This window comes from Hyla sarda, chromosome 10 (genome assembly GCF_029499605.1).
Source record: "Hyla sarda isolate aHylSar1 chromosome 10, aHylSar1.hap1, whole genome shotgun sequence".
In the NCBI taxonomy this organism is placed as follows: Eukaryota; Metazoa; Chordata; class Amphibia; order Anura; family Hylidae; genus Hyla; species Hyla sarda.
In genome coordinates, this window is record NC_079198.1 from 1,419,260 (window position 1) to 1,444,333 (window position 25,074).

General features: G+C 41.7%; 1 protein-coding gene across 1 annotated transcript in view; it reads right to left on the bottom strand.

Annotated features, from left to right (window-relative positions):
* Positions 1–24,350, bottom strand: part of MICOS10 (mitochondrial contact site and cristae organizing system subunit 10) — a 67,433-nt gene extending 43,083 nt beyond the window's left edge. The window contains exon 1 of the mRNA XM_056543336.1: positions 24,211–24,350. Within this exon, the coding sequence (XP_056399311.1) occupies positions 24,211–24,274 (64 nt within the window). The 5' untranslated portion in view covers positions 24,275–24,350. The remainder of the gene's footprint in view (positions 1–24,210) is intronic.
* Between the last annotated feature and the right edge of the window lie 724 nt (positions 24,351–25,074).

Consider the following 25,074-nt stretch of genomic DNA (forward strand, 5'->3'; position numbering starts at 1 on the left):
CCCAGCATGCCCCGACAGCCAAAGGCTGTCGGGGCATGCTGGGAGTTGTAGTTTTGCAACAGATGGAGGCACCCTGGTGGGGAAATACTTGACTATAACGTCTACAAATGAAGGCTGTCCAAACTGGATAGAAGTTGTAGTTTTGAACCAGCTGAAGGCACCCTGGTTGGGAAACACTGTCCCAAGTAAGAATAGGGGTGCAGGGTGTGGATAGTAAATCTCACATAACCCAGGACCCTGTAGGTCTGCCGCAGATCCTGTTCTCCTCCGTGCAGTCCTGGTATCTTCTCTGTGCTGGTTCCAGGACCTTTCTTGCTCAGCCAATGAGTGGCCGCAGAGGTGTCATGTGTCAGGCCACTGATTGACTAAGCAGGAAGGTCCTGTAAGTCCCATAAGACACTGGACCGCACGGAGGGGAACAGGATCTGCGGCAGATAGACGGGGACCGGGCCAAGTAGGCAACAGGTTATTTTTTTTTTTTTTTTTTTTATGTGTCCTCAGTGTCCTGGTACAACATTAATAAAGGAGATGCAACATATTTTGGGGGTACATAAATTGGGGGGGTATGTAAAAAGTGGGAATTAACATGAAATGGGGCGGAGCAGAAATGGGAGGAATGTCAAAAGAGGGATAGAAATAAAATGGGGGAAAAGAAAGGAAATGGGGGAGATTGGAGATAAAATTTGGGGATTTCACCTCATGTTAATCACGATCGTTTACCAATCGCAATGGCCATCACACAATTTCCCTATATCGTGCAGCCCTACCTGGCACCTAGGGTTTTGTCGGCCCTTTCCATTAACTCCTTCCTGACCAACGACATACATTAAGGTCATGGGTAGGGTAATTGAGTTTGACCCCGTGCCTGGTAGTGTGGGGCCTGTGCCATAGCCGGCAGGTAACGGCTGCCATCTGCAGCTGACACCTGCCGGTAACACTGGACAATGTCTGTCATTTAACTGTTTAACAACCATGGTCACAGCATTTTAAAAGGGGTACTCAGGAGAAAACTATTTTTTTTTTTTTTTTTTTTTAAATCAACTGGTGCCATAAAGTCAGAGAGATTTGTAAATGACTTCTATTTCTAAATCTTATTCCTTCCAGTACTTATCAGCTGCTGTATTCTACAGAGGAAGTTGAGTAGTTCTTTTTTGTCTGACCACAGCGCTCTCTGCTGCCACCTCTGTCCATGTCAGGAACTGTCCTGAGCAGGAACCAATCCCCATAGAAAACCTCTCCTGCTCTGGACAGTTCCTGACACAGACAACGGTGGCAGCAGAGAGCACTGTGGTCAGTCAGAAAAGAACTATACAACTTCCTCTAGAACGTACAGCAGCTGATAAGTACTGGAAGGAATAAGATTTTTATATAGAAGTAGAACCAGAACCTGGTGGCCTGATCAGCACCCCGCCCCGCCATTTAATTGCAGCGTGCCAATCAATCAGATCTCAGGCCTGTACTAGGCTTCGGTGCCGGCCATGAGTTGGCAACAGATACAGTGGCCTTCGACTACTTATCACAGTCCTGATCCCACACGGTCAACAGTGTAAACGCAAATGAAATGCCAAAACACCCAAATTGCTGATTTTTGGTAGCATCACATTCCAAAAAAAACAAAAATAATAATAATATTAAATAATATTGCGCAAAAAGTGGTACCAGTAAAAACTACAGCTTATGGCGCACAAATAAAATGACACGGGTCGTTTAAAAAAAATCCTGGCTCTCAACTTATTTTGCTGGCTCCTAGATTCTCATACGATTCACCAAGCCCGGTCCTGGAGGATAAGGATATAAAATACAACATTTTTTGTAACCAGGGCCAAACTGCACATTCCTGTTGTTTTATTAGAAAAAGAAAATGGCTCGCCAATAAGACGTTCGTTCCAAGACGCGATGAATCCGATCCATGTACAACAAAAGTCATCTGCCATTGGGCCGCTGTGTATTAGACGGGGCCATTAATCAATCAATGTGGAAATTGTGAGGCCGCGGTTGTGAGTTGCTATGGCCTCTATTTGCACAGCAGTGAGTGGACAGTGGGATGACCTCACTCCCTCCTCCACAGGGGCGGTATATACCGCCCGGACGTGACTCACCCCATTTATTACAGGGCTGTCTACAGAACGCCACTTTGTAGTCTGTCCAGTACCTGCGGATATCCTCCAACCCGCCGACACTAACACAACAGCGCCGCTCCGTATAATACACGTATACACTTAGATAAAAGCCATTTGTGATGTTGATTAAACTTATATACTGTGCGTCACATCTAGGGATGTCCAGATACCAGACCGAGTATGAGCACCGATTTATTTATTTATTTTAAAGTACTCGCCAATAACAATTAATGATCATTTTTTTCTATGTCACGTGACAGTGTTTTTATTTATTTTTTTTTTTAATGGGGAAACTTTTTTTTTGTTTTTATTAGAGGGAGGGCTTTTTTATATTTAAAAAAATAGATTTTATTTAATTTAAAAAGGGGGGGGGATTCAGACTTATTAGGGTAGGGGTTAATTCACATTTATTAAATTTATTTATCACATTTTTTTTTTTTTTTTTTTTTTTTTTTTACACACTATTCACTTTTTTTTAGTCCCCATAGGGCACCATTACATGCAATCTGTAGATCCGCCATAGCATAGCATTGATCAGTGTTATCAGTGCTCCTTTACTATTCCCTGCCATGGATGGCTGCAGTAAAGGAGCGACGATTGGACGGCGCGGCACATGGAAAGGTGATGTGGTATTAGCCTCAGCTCCCGGCTATGACGTGCGCTCAGCTGCATTCACAATTCTTTTATCTGTAGGCATTCCGCACCCACTAAGGGCTCCAAAAACGCCGCATTCTGCAGCTTCACCACAGTGAACATGCCTTTGACTAAGTGCGCATGGGTTGGGATTCCGCTGTGGATATTCTTGTGACATCCAATTGGAAATGTGGATTGTGTAAAATAGAAAAAAAGTCACATGGACACCAATCTGCTCCGTACCCATCCTTCCCTACTCACCCACCAGACTCTGCTCACCCAGCTCCAGCAATGAGGAATCAACACATGCGACCACTGCGACCTGCGACTGCTTGCACAGGTCACATATCGTCAATGTCAGCAACGGGTCATATACACACGCACTAATATATACTATATATTTTAAAGGAGTAGTCCAGTTTAGAGCTGTGTCGACCAACACACAAAGCGGTGGACAACAAGCCCCCTCCATTAATCTCTATGGGAGAGCTGGAGATACACGAGCGCTGCACTCATGTATACCCGGCTCTCCTATAGAGATGCATGGAGGCCACATGCCGCTCTGTGCACGAGAAGAACTGTAGTGCTGTGCAGGAGATCTAGGGGGGTCCCAGCAGTCGGACCCCACACAATCTGATACTTATTCCCTATCTTTTGGATAAGGGATACATTTTTCTAACCTGGATAACCCCTTTAAGACCTTTTCAGATCACATTCGGTCGGTACAATTAGGGAATAGTAAGCAGGGATATGCTGAGTACCGATTACCAATCATAGTGACCAATCATCGATACCCTCCAGACTGCTGCCCCATCACTTTTCCTGAAGGATTCTTAAAGGGGTACTCCACTAAATGTTCCGAATGCTGTTTTCGTGCTGCGGGGATCACCCTCGGCCTTTGTGATGTCACGGCCACGCCCCCTCAATGCAAGTCTATAGGAGGAGCGTGACAACGTGACGCTCCTCCCATAGACTTGCATTGAGGTGGCGTGGCCGTGATGTCGTGAGAGGCGTGGGCGACCCCCATAGTGTGAAAACAGCGTTCGGAACATTAAGTTCCCAACGCTGGTCAGTGGAGTACCCCTTTAAAATTACTGAACACCATGAGACAGCTATATATTTTTTTTTCAGCGAAATTGGCGTCTGTGGCGCATTTGATGAGCGGCAGGTATTGGCACAACTACAGGTACTCGTACTAATGTCCACCGCTATTGGAACGGATACAATTTACGTATATCAAACATGGCGTGCCCATAATGGACTGAACGTATACTACTAGTCACTACATCTGGTCCAACTGAAAGAAGCAATGTGGCGTCCACAGGATAGGAGATAAGGGTCTGACCAGCGCGCGTCTGACGGCTGGGAGTGGCGATATAGGTTTGCGTTCCTTCCTGCCGACATTCGTAAAGTCTCATTCACTATCTGCTACCATATTCCAACGTGGTTTTTACCTATGTAAATCCGCCACATCTGACGTCACCTGTAGTGTCTTCCATTTACATGGCGCATAACTAGTGTTTCCCAACAAGGGTGCCTCCAGCTGTTCCAAAACTACAACTCCCAGCATGCCCGGGGGACCAGCTAAAACGCTTCATCTGTCGATTATCCAGGACCAAGTATGATGTAGAACATCTGCTCCAAATCCTCAGCAGAACCCGGATCTGTGAAATGTAATAACTGCGCAATGACTCATCTCACAGGAATAACCCAAATCTCACTTCAATCAGCGCCGCCAAGGACGGGCACAACTTGGCCACTTTGCCCAAAGTTAATTGAATTTGCGCTTCAAGTCCTTGCATGGTAAATGTACTGTGTGTACTCCTGCGAACAAAGCAAAGGGGGATGGGCACCATGGTTTAGATTAAAAACAAACTTGTGTTTTCCTCCAAACAAATACAAAAAACATATAATCATATAATCCAAATCAGTCCGGGGAAGGATGGGGACGGCTAAAATAAGACCCCTGACAGCGACATAGGACACGGCCCTAAAATAATTCAACTTTAATGTGAGAAGATCTTATGAGCTGTATATACTGCTCCCCTATATACAATATAACTACTATAATACTGCTCCTATATACAAGAATATAACTACTATAATACTGCCTCCTATATACAAGAATATAACTACTATAATACTGCTCCTATATACAAGAATATAACTACTATAATACTGCTCCTATATACAAGAATAGATCTACTATAATACTGCTCCTATATACAAGAATATAACTACTATAATACTGCTCCTATATACAAGAATATAACTACTATAATACTGTTCCTATATACAAGAATATAACTACTATAATACTGCTCCTATATACACAAGAATATAACTACTATAATACTGTTCCTATATACAAGAATATAACTACTATAATACTGCTCCTATATACAAGAATATAACTACTATAATACTGCTCCTATATACAAGAATATAACTACTATAATACCGCCCCCTATATACAAGAATATAACTACTATAATACTGCTCCTATATACAAGAATATAACTACTATAATACTGCTCCTCTATACAAGAATATAACTACTATAATACTGCTCCTATATACAAGAATATAACTACTATAACACTGCTCCTATATACAATAATATAACTACTATAATACTGCTCCTATATACAAGAATATAACTACTATAATACTGCCCCTATATACAAGAATATAACTACTATAATACTGCCTCCTATATACAAGAATATAACTACTATAATACTGCTCCTATATACAAGAATATAACTACTATAATACTGCTCCTATATACAAGAATATAACTACTATAATACTGCTCCCCTATATACAATATAACTACTATAATACTGCTCCTATATACAAGAATATAACTACTATAATACTGCCTCCTATATACAAGAATATAACTACTATAATACTGCTCCTATATACAAGAATATAACTACTATAATACTGCTCCTATATACAAGAATATAACTACTATAATACTGTTCCTATATACAAGAATATAACTACTATAATACTGCTCCTATATACAAGAATATAACTACTATAATACTGTTCCTATATACAAGAATATAACTACTATAATACTGCTCCTATATACAAGAATATAACTACTATAATACTGCTCCTATATACAAGAATATAACTACTATAATACCGCCCCCTATATACTAAAATATAACTACTATAATACTGCCCCCTATATACAAGAATATAACTACTATAATACTGTTCTATATACAAGAATATAACTACTATAATACTGCCCCCTATATACAAGAATATAACTACTATAATACTGCTCCTATATACAAGAATATAACTACTATAATACTGTTCTATATACAAGAATATAACTACTATAATACTGCTCCTATATACAAGAATATAACTACTATAATACTCCTCCTATATACAAGAATATAACTACTATAATACTGCCTCCTATATACAAGAATATAACTACTATAATACTGCCTCCTATATACAAGAATATATCTACTATAATACTGCTCCAATATACAAGAATATATCTACTATAACACTGCTCCTATATACAAGAATATAACTACTATAATACTGCCCCCTATATAAAAGAATATAACTACTATAATACTGCTTCTATATACAAGAATATAACTACTATAATACTGACCCTATCTACAAGAATATAACTACTATAATACTGCTCCTATATACAAGAATATAACTACTATAATACTGCCTCCTATATACAAGAATATAACTACTATAATACTGCCCCCTATATACAAGAATATAACTACTATAATACTGCCCCCTATATACAAGAATATAACTACTATAATACTGCTCCTATATACAATATAACTACTACAATACTGCTCCTATATACAAGAATATAACTACTATAATACTGCCTCCTATATACAAGAATATAACTACTATAATACTGCTCCTATATACAAGAATATAACTACTATAATACTGCTTCTATATACAAGAATATAACTACTATAATACTGCTCCTATATACAAGAATATATCGACTATAATACTGCCCCCTATATACAAGAATATATCGACTATAATACTGCCCCCTATATACAAGAATATAACTACTATAATACTGTTCTATATACAAGAATATAACTACTATAATACTGCCCCCTATATACAAGAATATAACTACTATAATACTGCTCCTATATACAAGAATATAACTACTATAATACTGTTCTATATACAAGAATATAACTACTATAATACTGTTCTATATACAAGAATATAACTACTATAATACTGCCCCCTATATACAAGAATATAACTACTATAATACTGCTCCTATATACAAGAATATAACTACTATAATACTGCTCCTATATACAAGAATATAACTACTATAATACTGTTCTATATACAAGAATATAACTACTATAATACTGCCCCCTATATACAAGAATATAACTACTATAATACTGCTCCTATATACAAGAATATAACTACTATAATACTGCTCCTATATACAAGAATATAACTACTATAATACTCCTCCTATATACAAGAATATAACTACTATAATACTGCCTCCTATATACAAGAATATAACTACTATAATACTGCCTCCTATATACAAGAATATATCTACTATAATACTGCTCCAATATACAAGAATATATCTACTATAACACTGCTCCTATATACAAGAATATAACTACTATAATACTGCCCCCTATATAAAAGAATATAACTACTATAATACTGCTTCTATATACAAGAATATAACTACTATAATACTGACCCTATATACAAGAATATAACTACTATAATACTGCTCCTATATACAAGAATATAACTACTATAATACTGCCTCCTATATACAAGAATATAACTACTATAATACTGCCCCCTATATACAAGAATATAACTACTATAATACTGCCCCCTATATACAAGAATATAACTACTATAATACTGCTCCTATATACAATATAACTACTACAATACTGCTCCTATATACAAGAATATAACTACTATAATACTGCCTCCTATATACAAGAATATAACTACTATAATACTGCTCCTATATACAAGAATATAACTACTATAATACTGCTCCTATATACAAGAATATAACTACTATAATACTGCTCCTATATACAAGAATATAACTACTATAATACTGCTCCTATATACAAGAATATAACTACTATAATACTGCTCCTATATACAAGAATATAACTACTACAATACTGCCCCCTATATACAAGAATATAACTACTACAATACTGCCCCCTATATACAAGAATATAACTACTACAATACTGCTCCTATATACAATATAACTACTACAATACTGCTCCTATATACAAGAATATAACTACTATAATACTGCTCCTATATACAATATAACTACTACAATACTGCTCCTATATACAAGAATATAACTACTATAATACTGCTCCTATATACAAGAACTACTATAATACTGCTCCTATATACAAGAATATAACTACTATAATACTGCTCCTATATACAAGAATATAACTACTATAATACTGCTCCTATATACAAGAATATAACTACTATAATACTGCTCCTATATACAAGAATATAACTACTATAATACTGCTCCTATATACAAGAATATAACTACTATAATACTGCTCCTATATACAAGAATATAACTACTATAATACTGCCTCCTATATACAAGAATATAACTACTATAATACTGCTCCTATATACAAGAATATAACTACTATAATACTGCTCCTATGTACAAGAATATAACTACTATAATACTGCTCCTATATACAAGAATATAACTACTATAATACTGCTCCTATACACAAGAATATAACTACTATAATACTGCTCCTATATACAAGAATATATCTACTATAATACTGCTCCTATGTACAAGAATATAACTACTATAATACTGCCTCCTATATACAAGAATATAACTACTATAATACTGCTCCTATATACAAGAATATAACTACTATAATACTGCCCCTATATACAAGAATAACTACTATAATACTGCTCCTATATACAAGAATATAACTACTATAATACTGCTCCTATATACAAGAATATAACTACTATAATACTACCTCCTATATACAAGAATATAACTACTATAATACTGCTCCTATATACAAGAATATAACTACTATAATACTGCTCCTATATACAAGAATATAACTACTATAATACTGCTCCTATATACAAGAATACAACTACTATAATACTGCTCATATGTACAAGTATATAATCCTATTTATAAAAATAACATCCCTATTAAACAACAGCTGACATCCAGGTGAACAGACGCCATCACCAGGTTCGGTCGTCCAAATGTTTGTTAGTAAATCTGGGATATAATGAAGCAGAGATTGTTATTCACTTGTCAACATTGTGCAGCTGTTTGGCAGAGTACGGTTATATTTGGATTATTCTACACAAAAATAACTGAGGAATGAGAGCGAACATTTACCCTTACATGGCCTGGAGGAAGAAAGACGCACATGGTGCATGAGCCATACAGGACAGACCGCGACCGAGGGGTTAACAAACCAGCAGTGTACAAAAGAGCGAAAACAACCGGAGAGCAACTGACGACACACAAGGAGAAACACGTAGAGGCGCAGGGAACGGACGACCAGTCACAGGCAACAGGGAATCCACATTAACTAAAGTTTTCAAAGAATAAGACCAAGAGGTCTCGGGGCGGAGTACACCGTTAGGGTCTGTTCACACGTACAGTATTCTGTGCAGATTTGATGCGCAGGATTTGAAGCGGTGTTCAGTCATTTAGTTTACAGTGAAATCTGCAGCAGAAAATCCTGCGCATCAAATCTCTGCTGAATACTGTACAGTACGGGTGACTAGACCATTAAGAGGAGAACTAGCACAGACCGAATACTTGTCACAGCTGAGTGTTTGCTACAGTTGTATCCAGTTTAGACAAGAGAGATTATTGTTGAGCTCAGAGTATTGTCCGCTGTATTAGGCACGTGGCTTAATACGTCTTATAGTCCTGAGTGGTCCAAAGTCTGCAGAGACACAAGTCACAAGCAGAACTTGCAAGTGTTTCCAATCCTTTGGCACTCCAACTGAAAAACTACAACTCCCAGCATGCCCTGGCAGTGTGGCTCATCATATAGCACAGAACTTCCCATCCACCGTACATCCAGCTATTGCAAAACTACAACTCTCAGCATGCCCTGATCATATATGCTAATCATACAGGGCAGTGTTTCCCAACCAGGGTGTCTCCAGCTGTTGAAAAACTACAACTCCCAGAATGCCCGGACAGTGTCGCTCTTAATATAGGGCAGTGGTCTTCAACCTGTGGACCTCCAGATGTTGCAAAACTACAACTCCCAGCATGCCTGAAGACCACTGGTATAGGGTATTGTTTCCCAACCAAGGTGCTTCCAACTGTTGCTAACTACAACTCCCAGCCTGCCCTAGCAATGTGGCTTATCATATAGGGCAGTGTTTTCTAACCAGGGGGCCTCAGGTGTTGCAAAACTACAACTCCCAGCATGCCCAGACAGTGTTACTAATCATATAGGCCAATGTTTGCCCGACCAGGGTGCCTCCAGCTGTTGCAAAGCTACAACTCCCAGCATGCCCAGACAGTGTTACTAATCATATAGGCCAATGTTTGCTCGACCAGGGTGCCACCAGCTGTTGCAAAACTACTGTCCGGGCACGCTGGGAGTTATAGTTTTGCAAAAGCTGGACACTGATACAGGGCAGTGATTTGCAACCTGCATCTCCCAGTTGTTGAAAACTACTACTTCAAGCATTTCTTATTTCCGACCTGTTGCAAAACTACAACTCCCAGCGTGCTTAGACAAGCCTTTGGCTATCTGGACATGCTGTGAGTTGTAGATTTTCAGAAGCTGTAAACACCAACATAAAGCATGCAGAAGATCTGTAAAGAAACACGTGCCTTGTGCTGCCCAGGTTCTCCATATGTTATGTAATGTAGAGGACGCTGCACTATACCCCCAGCCCATTGGAGCCACGGAGGGATCTGCGCAGCTTCAAGGCCACATGTAACACTCTGCGGGAGACTAGTCTGCAGCACAGATGATAATTCCTCCTGCACTGAACGATCACGACTTATCTCCATAAGAATGTGCACGGATCAGAACAGACGGAGCAATGTGCTGCAACTATTACAGTCGGCACGCAACCCACCTACAGGGTTTACTGTCACTGGGGTTTCGCAACATTTCCCATCTCACCTATGACATCCGCTACGTCTTATACTTTATGATTATGTGACAATAAAGAGCACTACAGAGCCCAGGTAGGAGGCAGAGGTATGGAGTATTCGGAATCAGTAATGTCAGCGCTGCACCCGCTCTGCACCTCTTTTATAAGCAGCCGCCATTTGTGCTCTTACATAATGACAGCCATCACATGGTTAAATGGAAGCAGATGGTTGGTTGTACATCCCTAGCAGCAGGCAATGGAGGGCATCACATGGTTAAATGGAAGCAGATGGTTGGTTGTACATCCCTAGCAGCAGGCAATGGAGGGCATCACATGGTTAAATGGAAGCAGATGGTTGGTTGTACATCCCTAGCAGCAGGCAATGGAGGGCATCACATGGTTAAATGGAAACCATTTATACACGCAACGTCCCCTGTATTATTGCCCCCAATCTAATAGCAGGTTGGATCTTTGGGTTCTCCGTTGGGATTAAAGGGGTATTCCAGTATCAAAGTTGTATTAAAATAAAACTATCACTCCAAAATAAATAACTTAATATAATGTTATCACTAATTGTACTGGCTTTAGCATATTTTGGTGCGTTTCCTCCCTGACAGGAAGTTGTGTAGTCCTCTCATTGTCAGTGTGGTGTTGCCTCCAGCTCCAGGCTCCTCCGTCGCTCCTGACAGGGACTTGTATAGTCTTCTAAGTTAGTGTGATGTTGTCTTAACTTCGGGTTGTGTAGTCCCTCATTGTTATTGTCATGTTGTCTCAGCAGCTTCCGGCTTCTCCCTCTCTACTGACAGGAAGTTATGTAGTTCTTTCATTGTCACTGTGGAGTGGTCTCCGCAGCTCCTCCCTCTCTCCTGACAGGAAGTTGTGTAGTACTCACATTGTAAGCATGGTGTTGACTCTGGCTTCAGACTTCTCCCTCTGTCCTGACAGGAAGTTGTGTAGTCCTCTTACTGTCAGTGAGGTGTTGTCCAGAGTGACCCCTCCAGCTAAATACAATAGCATAGTCAAGTAGGTTCACATAAAAAAAACTTACTGAGATGTAAACACGTAGGATAAGATTTATCAAAACCCGTCCAGAGGAAAAGTTGCTGAGTTGCCCATAGCAACCAATCAGATCACTTCTTTCATGTTTGAAAAGGTCTCGAAAATTTAAAAAGCGATCTGGATAGGTTTTGAGGAATCTCCCCCAAAGTTTAGTGTGAACCCAACCTCAGGGATCCAAGATAATCGAGCTGCCGGCTGTATGGATTGTCACCCAACATTTACACAAGTACTGTCTATAGTTTACAACAGGATCACTGCGTATAACAGCATTATTATATACTTGGCCTGCAACCGATTGTCAGGTTATAAGGTCAAATTTAGAGATTTAATACGCACTGATATTTATATAAACTGTATAACTCAATAGTTCAAGTGAATGTAAGAAACTTTGTAGTATATATTATTAGTCAGAAATGCTTCTTTCTTTTCCTATAAAACTTCACCTCCTTTCCACCATAATGATCCACTCTGAAAACCAGCTGGTGAGATCACTGTGTATATACATTACATTACTGATCCTGTACTGATCCTGAGTTATATCCTGTATTATACCCCAGAGCTGCACTCACTATTCTACTGGTGAGGTCACTGTGTACATACATTACATTACTTATCCTGTACTGATCCTGAGTTATATCCTGTATTATACTCCAGAGCTGTACTCACTATTCTGCTGGTGAGATCACTGTGTATATACATTACATTACTGATCCTGTACTGATCCTGAGTTATATCCTGTATTATACCCCAGAGCTGCACTCACTATTCTACTGGTGAGGTCACTGTGTACATACATTACATTACTTATCCTGTACTGATCCTGAGTTATATCCTGTATTATACTCCAGAGCTGTACTCACTATTCTGCTGGTGAGGTCACTGTGTACATACATTACATTACTTATCCTGTACTGATCCTGAGTTATATCCTGTATTATACTCCAGAGCTGTACTCACTATTCTGCTGGTGAGGTCACTGTGTATATACATTACATTACTGATCCTGTACTGATCCTGAGTTATATCCTGTATTATACCCCAGAGCTGCACTCACTATTCTACTGGTGAGGTCACTGTGTACATACATTACATTACTTATCCTGTACTGATTCTGAGTTATATCCTGTATTATACTCCAGAGCTGTACTCACTATTCTGCTGGTGAGGTCACTGTGTACATACATTACATTACTTATCCTGTACTGATCCCGAGTTATATCCTGTATTATATTGCAGAGCTGTACTCACTATTCTGCTGGTGAGGTCACTGTGTACATACATTACATTACTTATCCTGTACTGATCCTGAGTTATATCCTGTATTATACTCCAGAGCTGTACTCACTATTCTGCTGGTGAGGTCACTGTGTACATACATTACATTACTGATCCTGTACTGATCCTGAGTTATATCCTGTATTATACTCCAGAGCTGTACTCACTATTCTGCTGGTGAGGTCACTGTGTACATACATTACATTACTTATCCTGTACTGATCCTGAGTTATATCCTGTATTATACTCCAGAGCTGTACTCACTATTCTGCTGGTGAAGTCACTGTGTATATACATTACATTACTGATCCTGTACTGATCCTGAGTTATATCCTGTATTATACCCCAGAACTGAACTCACTATTCTGCTGGTGAGGTCACTGTGTACATACATTACATTACTTATCCTGTACTGATCCTGAGTTATATCCTGTATTATACTCCAGAGCTGTACTCACTATTCTGCTGGTGAGGTCACTGTGTATATACATTACATTACTGATCCTGAGTTATATCCTGTATTATACCCCAGAGCTGTACTCACTATTCTGCTGGTGAGATCACTGTGTACATACATTACATTACTTATCCTGTACTGATCCTGAGTTATATCCTGTATTATACCCCAGAGCCGTACTCACTATTCTGCTGGTGAGATCACTGTGTACATACATTACATTACTTATCCTGTACTGATCCTGAGTTATATCCTGTATTATACTCCAGAGCTGTACTCACTATTCTGCTGGTGAGGTCACTGTGTACATACATTACATTACTTATCCTGTACTGATCCTGAGTTATATCCTGTATTATACTCCAGAGCTGTACTCACTATTCTGCTGGTGAGATCACTGTGTACATACATTACATTACTTATCCTGTACTGATCCTGAGTTATATCCTGTATTATACCCCAGAGCTGTACTCACTATTCTGCTGGTGAGATCACTGCATACATACATTACTTATCCTGTACTGATCCTGAGTTATATCCTGTATTATACTCCAGAGCTGTACTCACTATTCTGCTGGTGAGATCACTGTGTACATACATACATTACTGATCCTGAGTTATATCCTGTATTATACCCCAGAGCTGTACTCACTATTCTGCTGGTGAGATCACTGTGTACATACATTACATTACTTATCCTGTACTGATCCTGAGTTATATCCTATATTAAACTCCAGAGCTGTACTCATTATTCTGCTGGTGAGGTCACTGTGTACATACATTACATTACTTATCCTGAGTTATATCCTGTATTATACTCCAGAGCTGTACTCACTATTCTGCTGGTGAGGTCACTGTGTACATACATTACATTACTTATCCTGTACTGATCCCGAGTTATATCCTGTATTATACTCCAGAGCTGTACTCACTATTCTGCTGGTGAGGTCACTGTGTACATACATTACATTACTTATCCTGTACTGATCCTGAGTTATATCCTGTATTATACTCCAGAGCTGTACTCACTACTCTGCTGGTAAGGTCACTGTGTACATACATTACATTACTTATCCTGTACTGATCCTGAGTTATATCCTGTATTATACTCCAGAGCTGTACTCACTATTCTGCTGGTGAGGTCACTGTGTACATACATTACATTACTTATCCTGTACTGATCCTGAGTTATATCCTGTATTATACTCCAGAGCTGTACTCACTATTCTGCTGGTGAGGTCACTGTGTACATACATTACATTACTTATCCTGTACTGATCCTGAGTTATATCCTGTATTATACTTCAGAGCTGTACTCACTATTCTGCTGGTGAGGTCACTGTGTACATACATACATTACTGATCCTGAGTTATATCCTGTATTATACCCCAGAGCTGTACTCACTATTCTGCTGGTGAGATCACTGTGTACATACATTACATTACTTATCCTGTACTGATCCTGAGTTATATCCTGTATTATACTCCAGAGCTGTACTCACTATTCTGCTGGTGAGGTCACTGTATACATACATACATTACTGATCCTGAGTTATATCCTGTATTATACTCCAGAGTTGCACACAAGGCTGAAGTTGGTTTCTTCGAGCATTTTCTTATAGATGACAAATAAACCTTTTCTCATCTCTGCAGTAAATCTGTTTTTTATACAAAAATTTTGAATATTATTTGGGAACAATCGAATTCAGAAAAATAATCTAGATTGTGTTTTTGCTGAAAAAAGAAAACAATAGTAAAAAAAAAAAAAAAAGGATGACAAAATATCCATTTTCAATAAGTATTTTAAAGATGAATTTAAGGGGTTTAAATGCGGTTGGGCCACTGACCTAAGGGTTGAAATATAAAGAGTAAGGGCCCCTCCATAATACCCAACTGTATCCATTCTGGTCCACACAGTGGATTGGTAGGAAAATAGGTGCCAACCTTGCCAGTTGCTTATGTGTATTACGAATAACTAACTGATGATTTTAAGGAGTTAAACCCCATTAGGACTCTAATATATACATTACATTACATTACATATATACATACATTACATATATACATACAGAAAGAAGACTTCACTGAGACGGTGTCCTGTAATAACAAATAATTCACTTTAATTCTCATAACATAAAAACCGTCCTCAATATCTGGACAATTAAAATTTGCAGGTAAAGTCCAAGCGCAGCTGAGGAATCATACCGCCATATACTGTATGCCCAGCCAGACCATATACTAGGAATCATACCGCCATATACTGTATGCCCAGCCAGACCATATACTACGAATCATACCGCCATATACTGTATGCCCAGCCAGACCATAACTAGGAATCATACCGCCATATACTGTATGCCCAGCCAGACCATATACTACGAATCATACCGCCATATACTGTATGCCCAGCCAGACTATATACTACGAATCATACCGCCATATACTGTATGCCCAGCCAGACCATATTAGGAATCATACCGCCATATACTGTATGCCCAGCCAGACCATATACTAGGAATCATACCGCCATATACTGTATGCCCAGCCAGACCATATACTAGGAATCATACCGCCATATACTGTATGCCCAGCCAGACTATATACTAGGAATCATACCGCCATATACTGTATGCCCAGCCAGACCATATACTAGGAATCATACCGCCATATACTGTATGCCCAGCCAGACCATATACTAGGAATCATACCGCCATATACTGTATGCCCAGCCAGACCATATACTAGGAATCATACCGCCATATACTGTATGCCCAGCCAGACCATATACTAGGAATCATACCGCCATATACTGTATGCCCAGCCAGACCATATACTACGAATCATACCGCCATATACTGTATGCCCAGCCAGACTATATACTAGGAATCATACCGCCATATACTGTATGCCCAGCCAGACCATATACTACGAATCATACCGCCATATACTGTATGCCCAGCCAGACTATATACTAGGAATCATACCGCCATATACTGTATGCCCAGCCAGACCATATACTAGGAATCATACCGCCATATACTGTATGCCCAGCCAGACCATATACTAGGAATCATACCGCCATATACTGTATGCCCAGCCAGATCATATACTAGGAATCATACTGCCATATACTGTATGCCCAGCCAGACCATATACTACGAATCATACCGCCATATACTGTATGCCCAGCCAGACCATATACTAGGAATCATACCGCCATATACTGTATGCCCAGCCAGACTATATACTAGGAATCATACCGCCATATACTGTATGCCCAGCCAGACTATATACTAGGAATCATACCGCCATATACTGTATGCCCAGCCAGACCATATACTAGGAATCATACCGCCATATACTGTATGCCCAAGCCAGATCATATACTAGGAATCATACCGCCATATCCTGTATGCCCAGCAAGACCATATACTAGGAATCATACCGCCATATTCCTGCTGAGAGTCATATACTGTATGTCCAGACTATATATACTAGGAATCATACCGCCATATCCCTACTGAGAGCGTCACATACTGTATGTCCAGACTATATACTAGGAATCATACCGCCATATCCCTACTGAGAGCGTAACATACTGTATGTCCAGACCATATACTAGGAATCATACCGCCATATACTGTATGTCCAGACTATATACTAGGAATCATACCGCCATATCCCTGCTAAGAGCATCACATACTGTATGTCCAGACCATATACTAGGAATCATACTGCCATATCCCTGCTAAGAGCATCACATACTGTATGCCCAGACCATATACTAGGAATCATACCGCCATATCCCTGCTGAGAGTCATATACTGTATGCCAGACCATATACTAGGAATCATACCGTCATATCCCTACTGAAAGCGTCATATACTGTATGCCCAGACCATATACTAGGAATCATACCGCCATATCCCTGCTGAGAGCCTCACATACTGTATCTCCAGACTATATACTAGGAATCATATCGCCATATACTGTATGCCCAGACCATATACTGTACTAGGAATCATATCGCTATATACTGTATGCTCAGCCAAACCATATACTAGGAATCATACCGCCATATCCCTGCTGAGAGCATCATATACTGTATGCCCAGACATATACTAGGAATCATACCGCAATATCCCTGCTGAGTCATATACTGTATGCCCAGACATATACTACGAATCATACCGCTATATCCCTGCTGAGAGTCATATACTGTATGGCAGACCATATACTAGGAATCATACCGCAATATCCCTGCTGAGAGTCATATACTGTATGTCCAGACCATATACTAGGAATCATACCGCTATATCCCTGCTGAGTCATATACTGTATGTCCTGATCAGGGCTGCACGATATGGGGAAAATGTGCGATTGCCATTTTGGGCCTAAATATTGCGATATAATAAAAAAAAAAAAATGGTGACATCTCCCCCCCCTGTCACATTCTCCTCCCCCTTGTCACACACTCCGTCACATTCCCCTCCCCCCTTGTCACATTCCCCTCCCCCCTGCCACATTCCCCTCCCCCCCTGCCACATTCCCCTCCCCCCCTGCCACATTCCCCTCCCCCCCTGTCACATTCCCCTCCCCCCCTGTCACATTCCCCTCCCCGTCACATTCCCCTCCCCCCCTTGTCACATTCCCCTCCCCCCCTTGTCACATTCCCCTCCCCCCCTTGTCACATTCCCCTCCCCCCCTTGTCACATTCCCCTCCCCCCCTTGTCACATTCCCCTCCCCCCCGTCACATTCCCCTCCCCCCCGTCACATTCCCCTCCCCCCCGTCACATTCCCCTCCCCCCCGTCACATTCCCCTCCCCCCCGTCACATTCCCCTCCCCCCCCGTCACATTCCCCTCCCCCCCGTCACATTCCCCTCCCCCCCCGTCACATTCCCCTCCCCCCCGTCACATTCCCCTCCCCCCCGTCACATTCCCCTCCCCCCCGTCACATTCCCCTCCCCCCCGTCACATTCCCCTCCCCCCCGTCACATTCCCCTCCCCCCCGTCACATTCCCCTCCCCCCCGTCACATTCCCCTCCCCCCCGTCACATTCCCCTCCCCCCCGTCACATTCCCCTCCCCCCCTGTCACATTCCCCTCCCCCCCTGTCACATTCCCCTCCCCCCCTGTCACATTCCCCTCCCCCCCTGTCACATTCCCCTCCCCTCCTGTCACATTCCCCTCCCCTCCTGTCACATTCCCCTCCCCTCCTGTCACATTCCCCTCCCCCCCTGTCACATTCCCCTCCCCCCCGTGACATTCCCCTCCCCCCCCGTCACATTCCCCTCCCCCCCGTCACATTCCCCTCCCCCCCTGTCACATTCCCCTCCCCCCCTGTCACATTCCCCTCCCCCCCTGTCACATTCCCCTCCCCTCCTGTCACATTCCCCTCCCCTCCTGTCACATTCCCCTCCCCTCCTGTCACATTCCCCTCCCCCCCTGTCACATTCCCCTCCCCCCCTGTCACATTCCCCTCCCCCCCTGTCACATTCCCCTCCCCTCCTGTCACATTCCCCTCCCCCCCTGTCACATTCCCCTCCCCCCCTGTCACATTCCCCTCCCCCCTGTCACATTCCCCTCCCCTCCTGTCACATTCCCCTCCCCTCCTGTCACATTCCCCTCCCCTCCTGTCACATTCCCCTCCCCCCCTGTCACATTCCCCTCCCCTCCTGTCACATTCCCCTCCCCCCCTGTCACATTCCCCTCCCCCCCTGTCACATTCCCCTCCCCCCTGTCACATTCCCCTCCCCTCCTGTCACATTCCCCTCCCCCCCTGTCACATTCCCCTCCCCTCCTGTCACATTCCCCTCCCCCCCTGTCACATTCCCCTCCCCCCCTGTCACATTCCCCTCCCCTCCTGTCACATTCCCCTCCCCTCCTGTCACATTCCCCTCCCCCCCTGTCACATTCCCCTCCCCCCCTGTCACATTCCCCTCCCCTCCTGTCACATTCCCCTCCCCCCTGTCACATTCCCCTCCCCTCCTGTCACATTCCCCTCCCCCCTGTCACATTCCCCTCCCCTCCTGTCACATTCCCCTCCCCTCCTGTCACATTCCCCTCCCCTCCTGTCACATTCCCCTCCCCTCCTGTCACATTCCCCTCCCCTCCTGTCACATTCCCCTCCCCCCCTGTCACATTCCCCTCCCCCCCTGTCACATTCCCCTCCCCCCTGTCACATACAGTTTTAATGGCAGGGTGCCTCCAGCTGTTGTGAAACTACTACTCCCAGCATGCCCGGACAGCCTTTGCCAGTCAGGGCATGCTTAGAGTTGTAGTTTTGCAGCAACTGGAGGCGCCCCGGTTGGGAAACACTTACTTTTAGTATTTAAATTAGTTTTTACCTGCTCTGGCCGCCCCCGCCACGAGAGTCATATACTGTATGTCCAGAGCATATACTAGGAATCATACCGCCATATCTCTGCTGAGAGCATCATATATTGTATGCCCAGCGAGTGCATTTACTAGGAATCATACCGCCATATCCCTGCTGAGTCATATACTGTATGTCCAGACCATATACTAGGAATCATACCGCCATATCCCTGCTGAGTCATATACTGTATGTCCAGACCATATACTAGGAATCATACCGCCATATCCCTGCTGAGTCATATACTGTATGTCCAGACCATATACTAGGAATCATACCGCCATATCCCTGCTGAGTCATATACTGTATGTCCAGACCATATACTAGGAATCATACCGCCATATCCCTGCTGAGAGTCATATACTGTATGTCCAGACCATATACTAGGAATCATACCGCTATATCCCTGCTGAGTCATATACTGTATGTCCAGACCATATACTAGGAATCATACCGCCATATCCCTGCTGAGAGTCATATACTGTATGTCCAGACCATATACTAGGAATCATACCGCCATATCCCTGCTGAGAGTCATATACTGTATGTCCAGACCATATACTAGGAATCATACCGCTATATCCCTGCTGAGTCATATACTGTATGCCAGACCATATACTAGGAATCATACCGCCATATCCCTGCTGAGAGTCATATACTGTATGTCCAGACCATATACTAGGAATCATACCGCTATATCCCTGCTGAGTCATATACTGTATGTCCAGAAGAAGAGAGAAAGCTAGCAGCCATATATAAATTGCACACCACAAATATTCAATATGTTCCAAAAAATATATATAAATCTTTATTTATCACAAAACAGACAGATGAGTACATACAATTAAAAACACATAATCCAAAAGCGGAGGAATATAATCCTACTACGCCCACCCTGCAGTGGGTACACATAACCCTAAGATGTAAACCAGTCCCGGACCAATGAAACACAAACCAATCTATGCAGCAAATTCTAAAGATTGTACCAATAAGTAGCACCTGGCAAATGTAAATATAATATATAAAACGCCTGGCAGCCTGACCAATGTCAGTATAATGAAAAATATATGTGAATCTCAGTGCATATAAATCTGACCAATATAAGGGGAAAAAAACTAAATCTCAGTGCATGTAATAAGTCTGACCAATGTAAAGTGCAATACTACGACCTGAGAAAAGTGCTGTATGTCCATCAGGTCTGGCTGTCAGGCTCAGTGCTAAAGTGCTGCTACCGGGACTCCTCACATCCAAAGCAGGGAGAAGCTGACCCCACGCGTTCCACCTCCAGCTACGGAGGCTTCCTCAGGAAGTATTGCACTTTACATTGGTCAGACTTATTACATGCACTGAGATTTAGTTTTTTTCCCCTTATATTGGTCAGATTTATATGCACTGAGATTTAGTTTTTTGCACCTTATATTGGTCAGATTTATATGCACTGAGATTTAGTTTTTTGCACCTTACATTGGTCAGATTTATATGCACTGAGATTCACATATATTTTTCATTATACTGACATTGGTCAGGCTGCCAGGCGTTTTATACATTATATTTACATTTGCCAGGTGCTACTTATTGGTACAATCTTTAGAATTTGCTGCATAGATTGGTTTGTGTTTCATTGGTCCGGGACTGGTTTACATCTTAGGGTTATGTGTACCCACTGCAGGGTGGGCGTAGTAGGATTATATTCCTCCGCTTTTGGATTATGTGTTTTTAATTGTTTTTAATTGTATGTACTCATCTGTCTGTTTTGTGATAAATAAAGATTTATATATATTTTTTGGAACATATTGAATATTTGTGGTGTGCAATGTATATATGGCTGCTAGCTTTCTCTCTTCTTCTGGGTCTATATTTAGTTGCAGCCTATTGCACCCTATCCTTATTGAGGTGGTGCCCATCAGTTTTTTTTCTTTTTTTCTATTTATATATACTGTATGTCCACACAATATACTAGGAATCATACCGTCATATCCTGCATGTCCAGACTATATACTAGGAATCATACCGCCATATCCCTGCTGAGTCATATACTGTATGTCCAGACCATATACTAGGAATCATACCGCCATATCCCTGCTGAGTCATATACTGTATGTCCAGACTATATACTAGGAATCATACCGCCATATCCCTGCTGAGTCATATACTGTATGTCCAGACTATATACTAGGAATCATACCGCCATATACTGTATGTCCAGACTATATACTAGGAATCACACCGCCATATACTGTATGTCCAGACTATATACTAGGAATCATACCGCCATATACTGTATGTCCAGACTATATACTAGGAATCATACCGCCATATCCCTGCTGAGTGTCATATCCTGTATGTCCAGACTATATACTAGGAATCATACCGTCATATCCTGTATGTCCAGACTATACACTAGGAATCATACCGCCATATCCCTACTGAGTGTCATATCCTGTATGTCCAGACTATATACTAGGAATCATACCGTCATATCCTGTATGTCCAGACTATACACTAGGAATCATACCGCCATATACTGTATGTCCAGACTATATACTAGGAATCATACCGCCATATCCCTGCTGTGTCATATACTGTATGTCAGACTATATACTAGGAATCATACCGCCATATCCCTGCTGAGTCATATACTGTATGTCCAGACTATATACTAGGAATCATACCGCCATATCCTGTATGTCCAGACTATATACTAGGAATCATATCGCCATATACTGTATGTCCAGACTATACACTAGGAATCATACCGCCATATACTGTATGTCCAGACCATATACTAGGAATCATACCGCCATATCCCTGCTGAGTGTCATATCCTGTATGTCCAGACTATACACTAGGAATCATACCGCCATATACTGTATGTCCAGACTATATACTAGGAATCATACCGCCATATCCCTGCTGTGTCATATACTGTATGTCAGACTATATACTAGGAATCATACCGCCATATCCCTGCTGAGTGTCATATCCTGTATGTCCAGACTATATACTAGGAATCATACCGCCATATCCTGTATGTCCAGACTATATACTAGGAATCATACCGCCATATACTGTATGTCCAGACTATACACTAGGAATCATACCGCCATATACTGTATGTCCAGACCATATACTAGGAATCATACCGCCATATCCCTGCTGAGTGTCATATCCTGTATGTCCAGACTATATACTAGGAATCATAGCGCCATATCCTGTATGTCCAGACTATATACTAGGAATCATAGCGCCATATCCTGTATATCCAGACTATATACTAGGAATCATACCGCCATATCCCTGCTGAGTGTCATATCCTGCATGTCCAGACTATATACTAGGAATCATACCGCCATATCCTGTATGTCCAGACTATATACTAGGAATCATACCGCCATATCCTGTATGTCCAGACTATATACTAGGAATCATACCGCCATATACTGTATGTCCAGACTATACACTAGGAATCATACCGCCATATACTGTATGTCCAGACTATATACTAGGAATCATACCGCCATATCCCTGCTGAGTGTCATATCCTGTATGTCCAGACTATATACTAGGAATCATACCGTCATATCCTGTATGTCCAGACTATATACTAGGAATCATACCGCCATATCCTGTATGTCCAGACTATATACTAGGAATCATACCGCCATATCCCTGCTGAGTGTCATATCCTGTATGTCCAGACCATATACTAGGAATCATACCGCCATATCCCTGCTGAGTGTCACATCCTGTATGTCCAGACTATATACTAGGAATCATACCGCCATATACTGTATTTCCACCACAAAGGTTTATTTGTCATCTATAAGAAAATGCTCGAATAAGAAACCAAGTTGATGCTCTGAGCTGCACTCACTATTCTGCTGTCTGTGACGGTTTAGCAGTAAGATGGCGGTGTGAGGTGACAGAGGGCTCGGTGACTCGTGTATGAGGGGAGGTTGGCACCAGGGCGGACATGACAGGCTGGACACACACGGGTGACAACAGTATCAGTCATGGCTGCTCCTTATCCGCCCCGCGCTCTCTCCCTCCCGGTGAACGTTACCGAATTTGACGGCCGCATCCGCCAGACACCGGTCCCACTTCCGTCCGAGCTCAGACTCCGACATCTTCTTGACCTAGCGAAAAGTGAAGCGCAAAGGGGTAAGACACAAATCTCGCGAGAGCTTCCCCTCTCGACTCTGGTAAATGGCACGAGATCTCGCGAGAAGAAGCCGCACGGACCTGCGCTTACTCCCGTCGTCAAGGTTACCTGCTGCCAGGCTCACCACGTGGTCTTCTTGACCTTGGAAGTTTCAATAACTTTATTGCGCGTAACAAAAGTGTCAGATGCTGTCAGTGTCTTTGTACCTCGTGCGGATAATGGTGTCATAACGAACATATATAGATATTAATGTTATAAAATCTAAATAATCAAACACAGGAGAAGCAGGGCACCTGCAGCTGTTGCAGATTTACAACTCCCAGCATCCCCGAACAGACAAAGCATCCGAGCATGCTGGGAGTTGTAGTTTTGCAACATCTGGAGGCACCTTGTTGGCCAACACTGCTATGGATCAGTCATCTGGAAACCATGGCTCTCCAACTGTTTCAAAACTACAACTCACATGTTGAGAGTTGTAGTTTTACAACAGCTGGAGGCACCCTAGTTGGGAAAAACTGATGTAAGGGCCCATTAACGTAACATTTTTGGGTCCTTCTGCTTTTAAACATTAAGATACGCCCATGGCGCAGACCACTAGTGACTGTTTTTGGTTATAGAAAATATACGTTATGTGGGACTCAAAAAGCATGGGAGACCACGTTACAGTCAATGTGAACGCCACAGTAAACGTAAGAGAACGGAAAAGTGTCATGGTTGTTGGTGCTGAATATTTCACAAACTACTATTCTACTGGGATTCTCACAC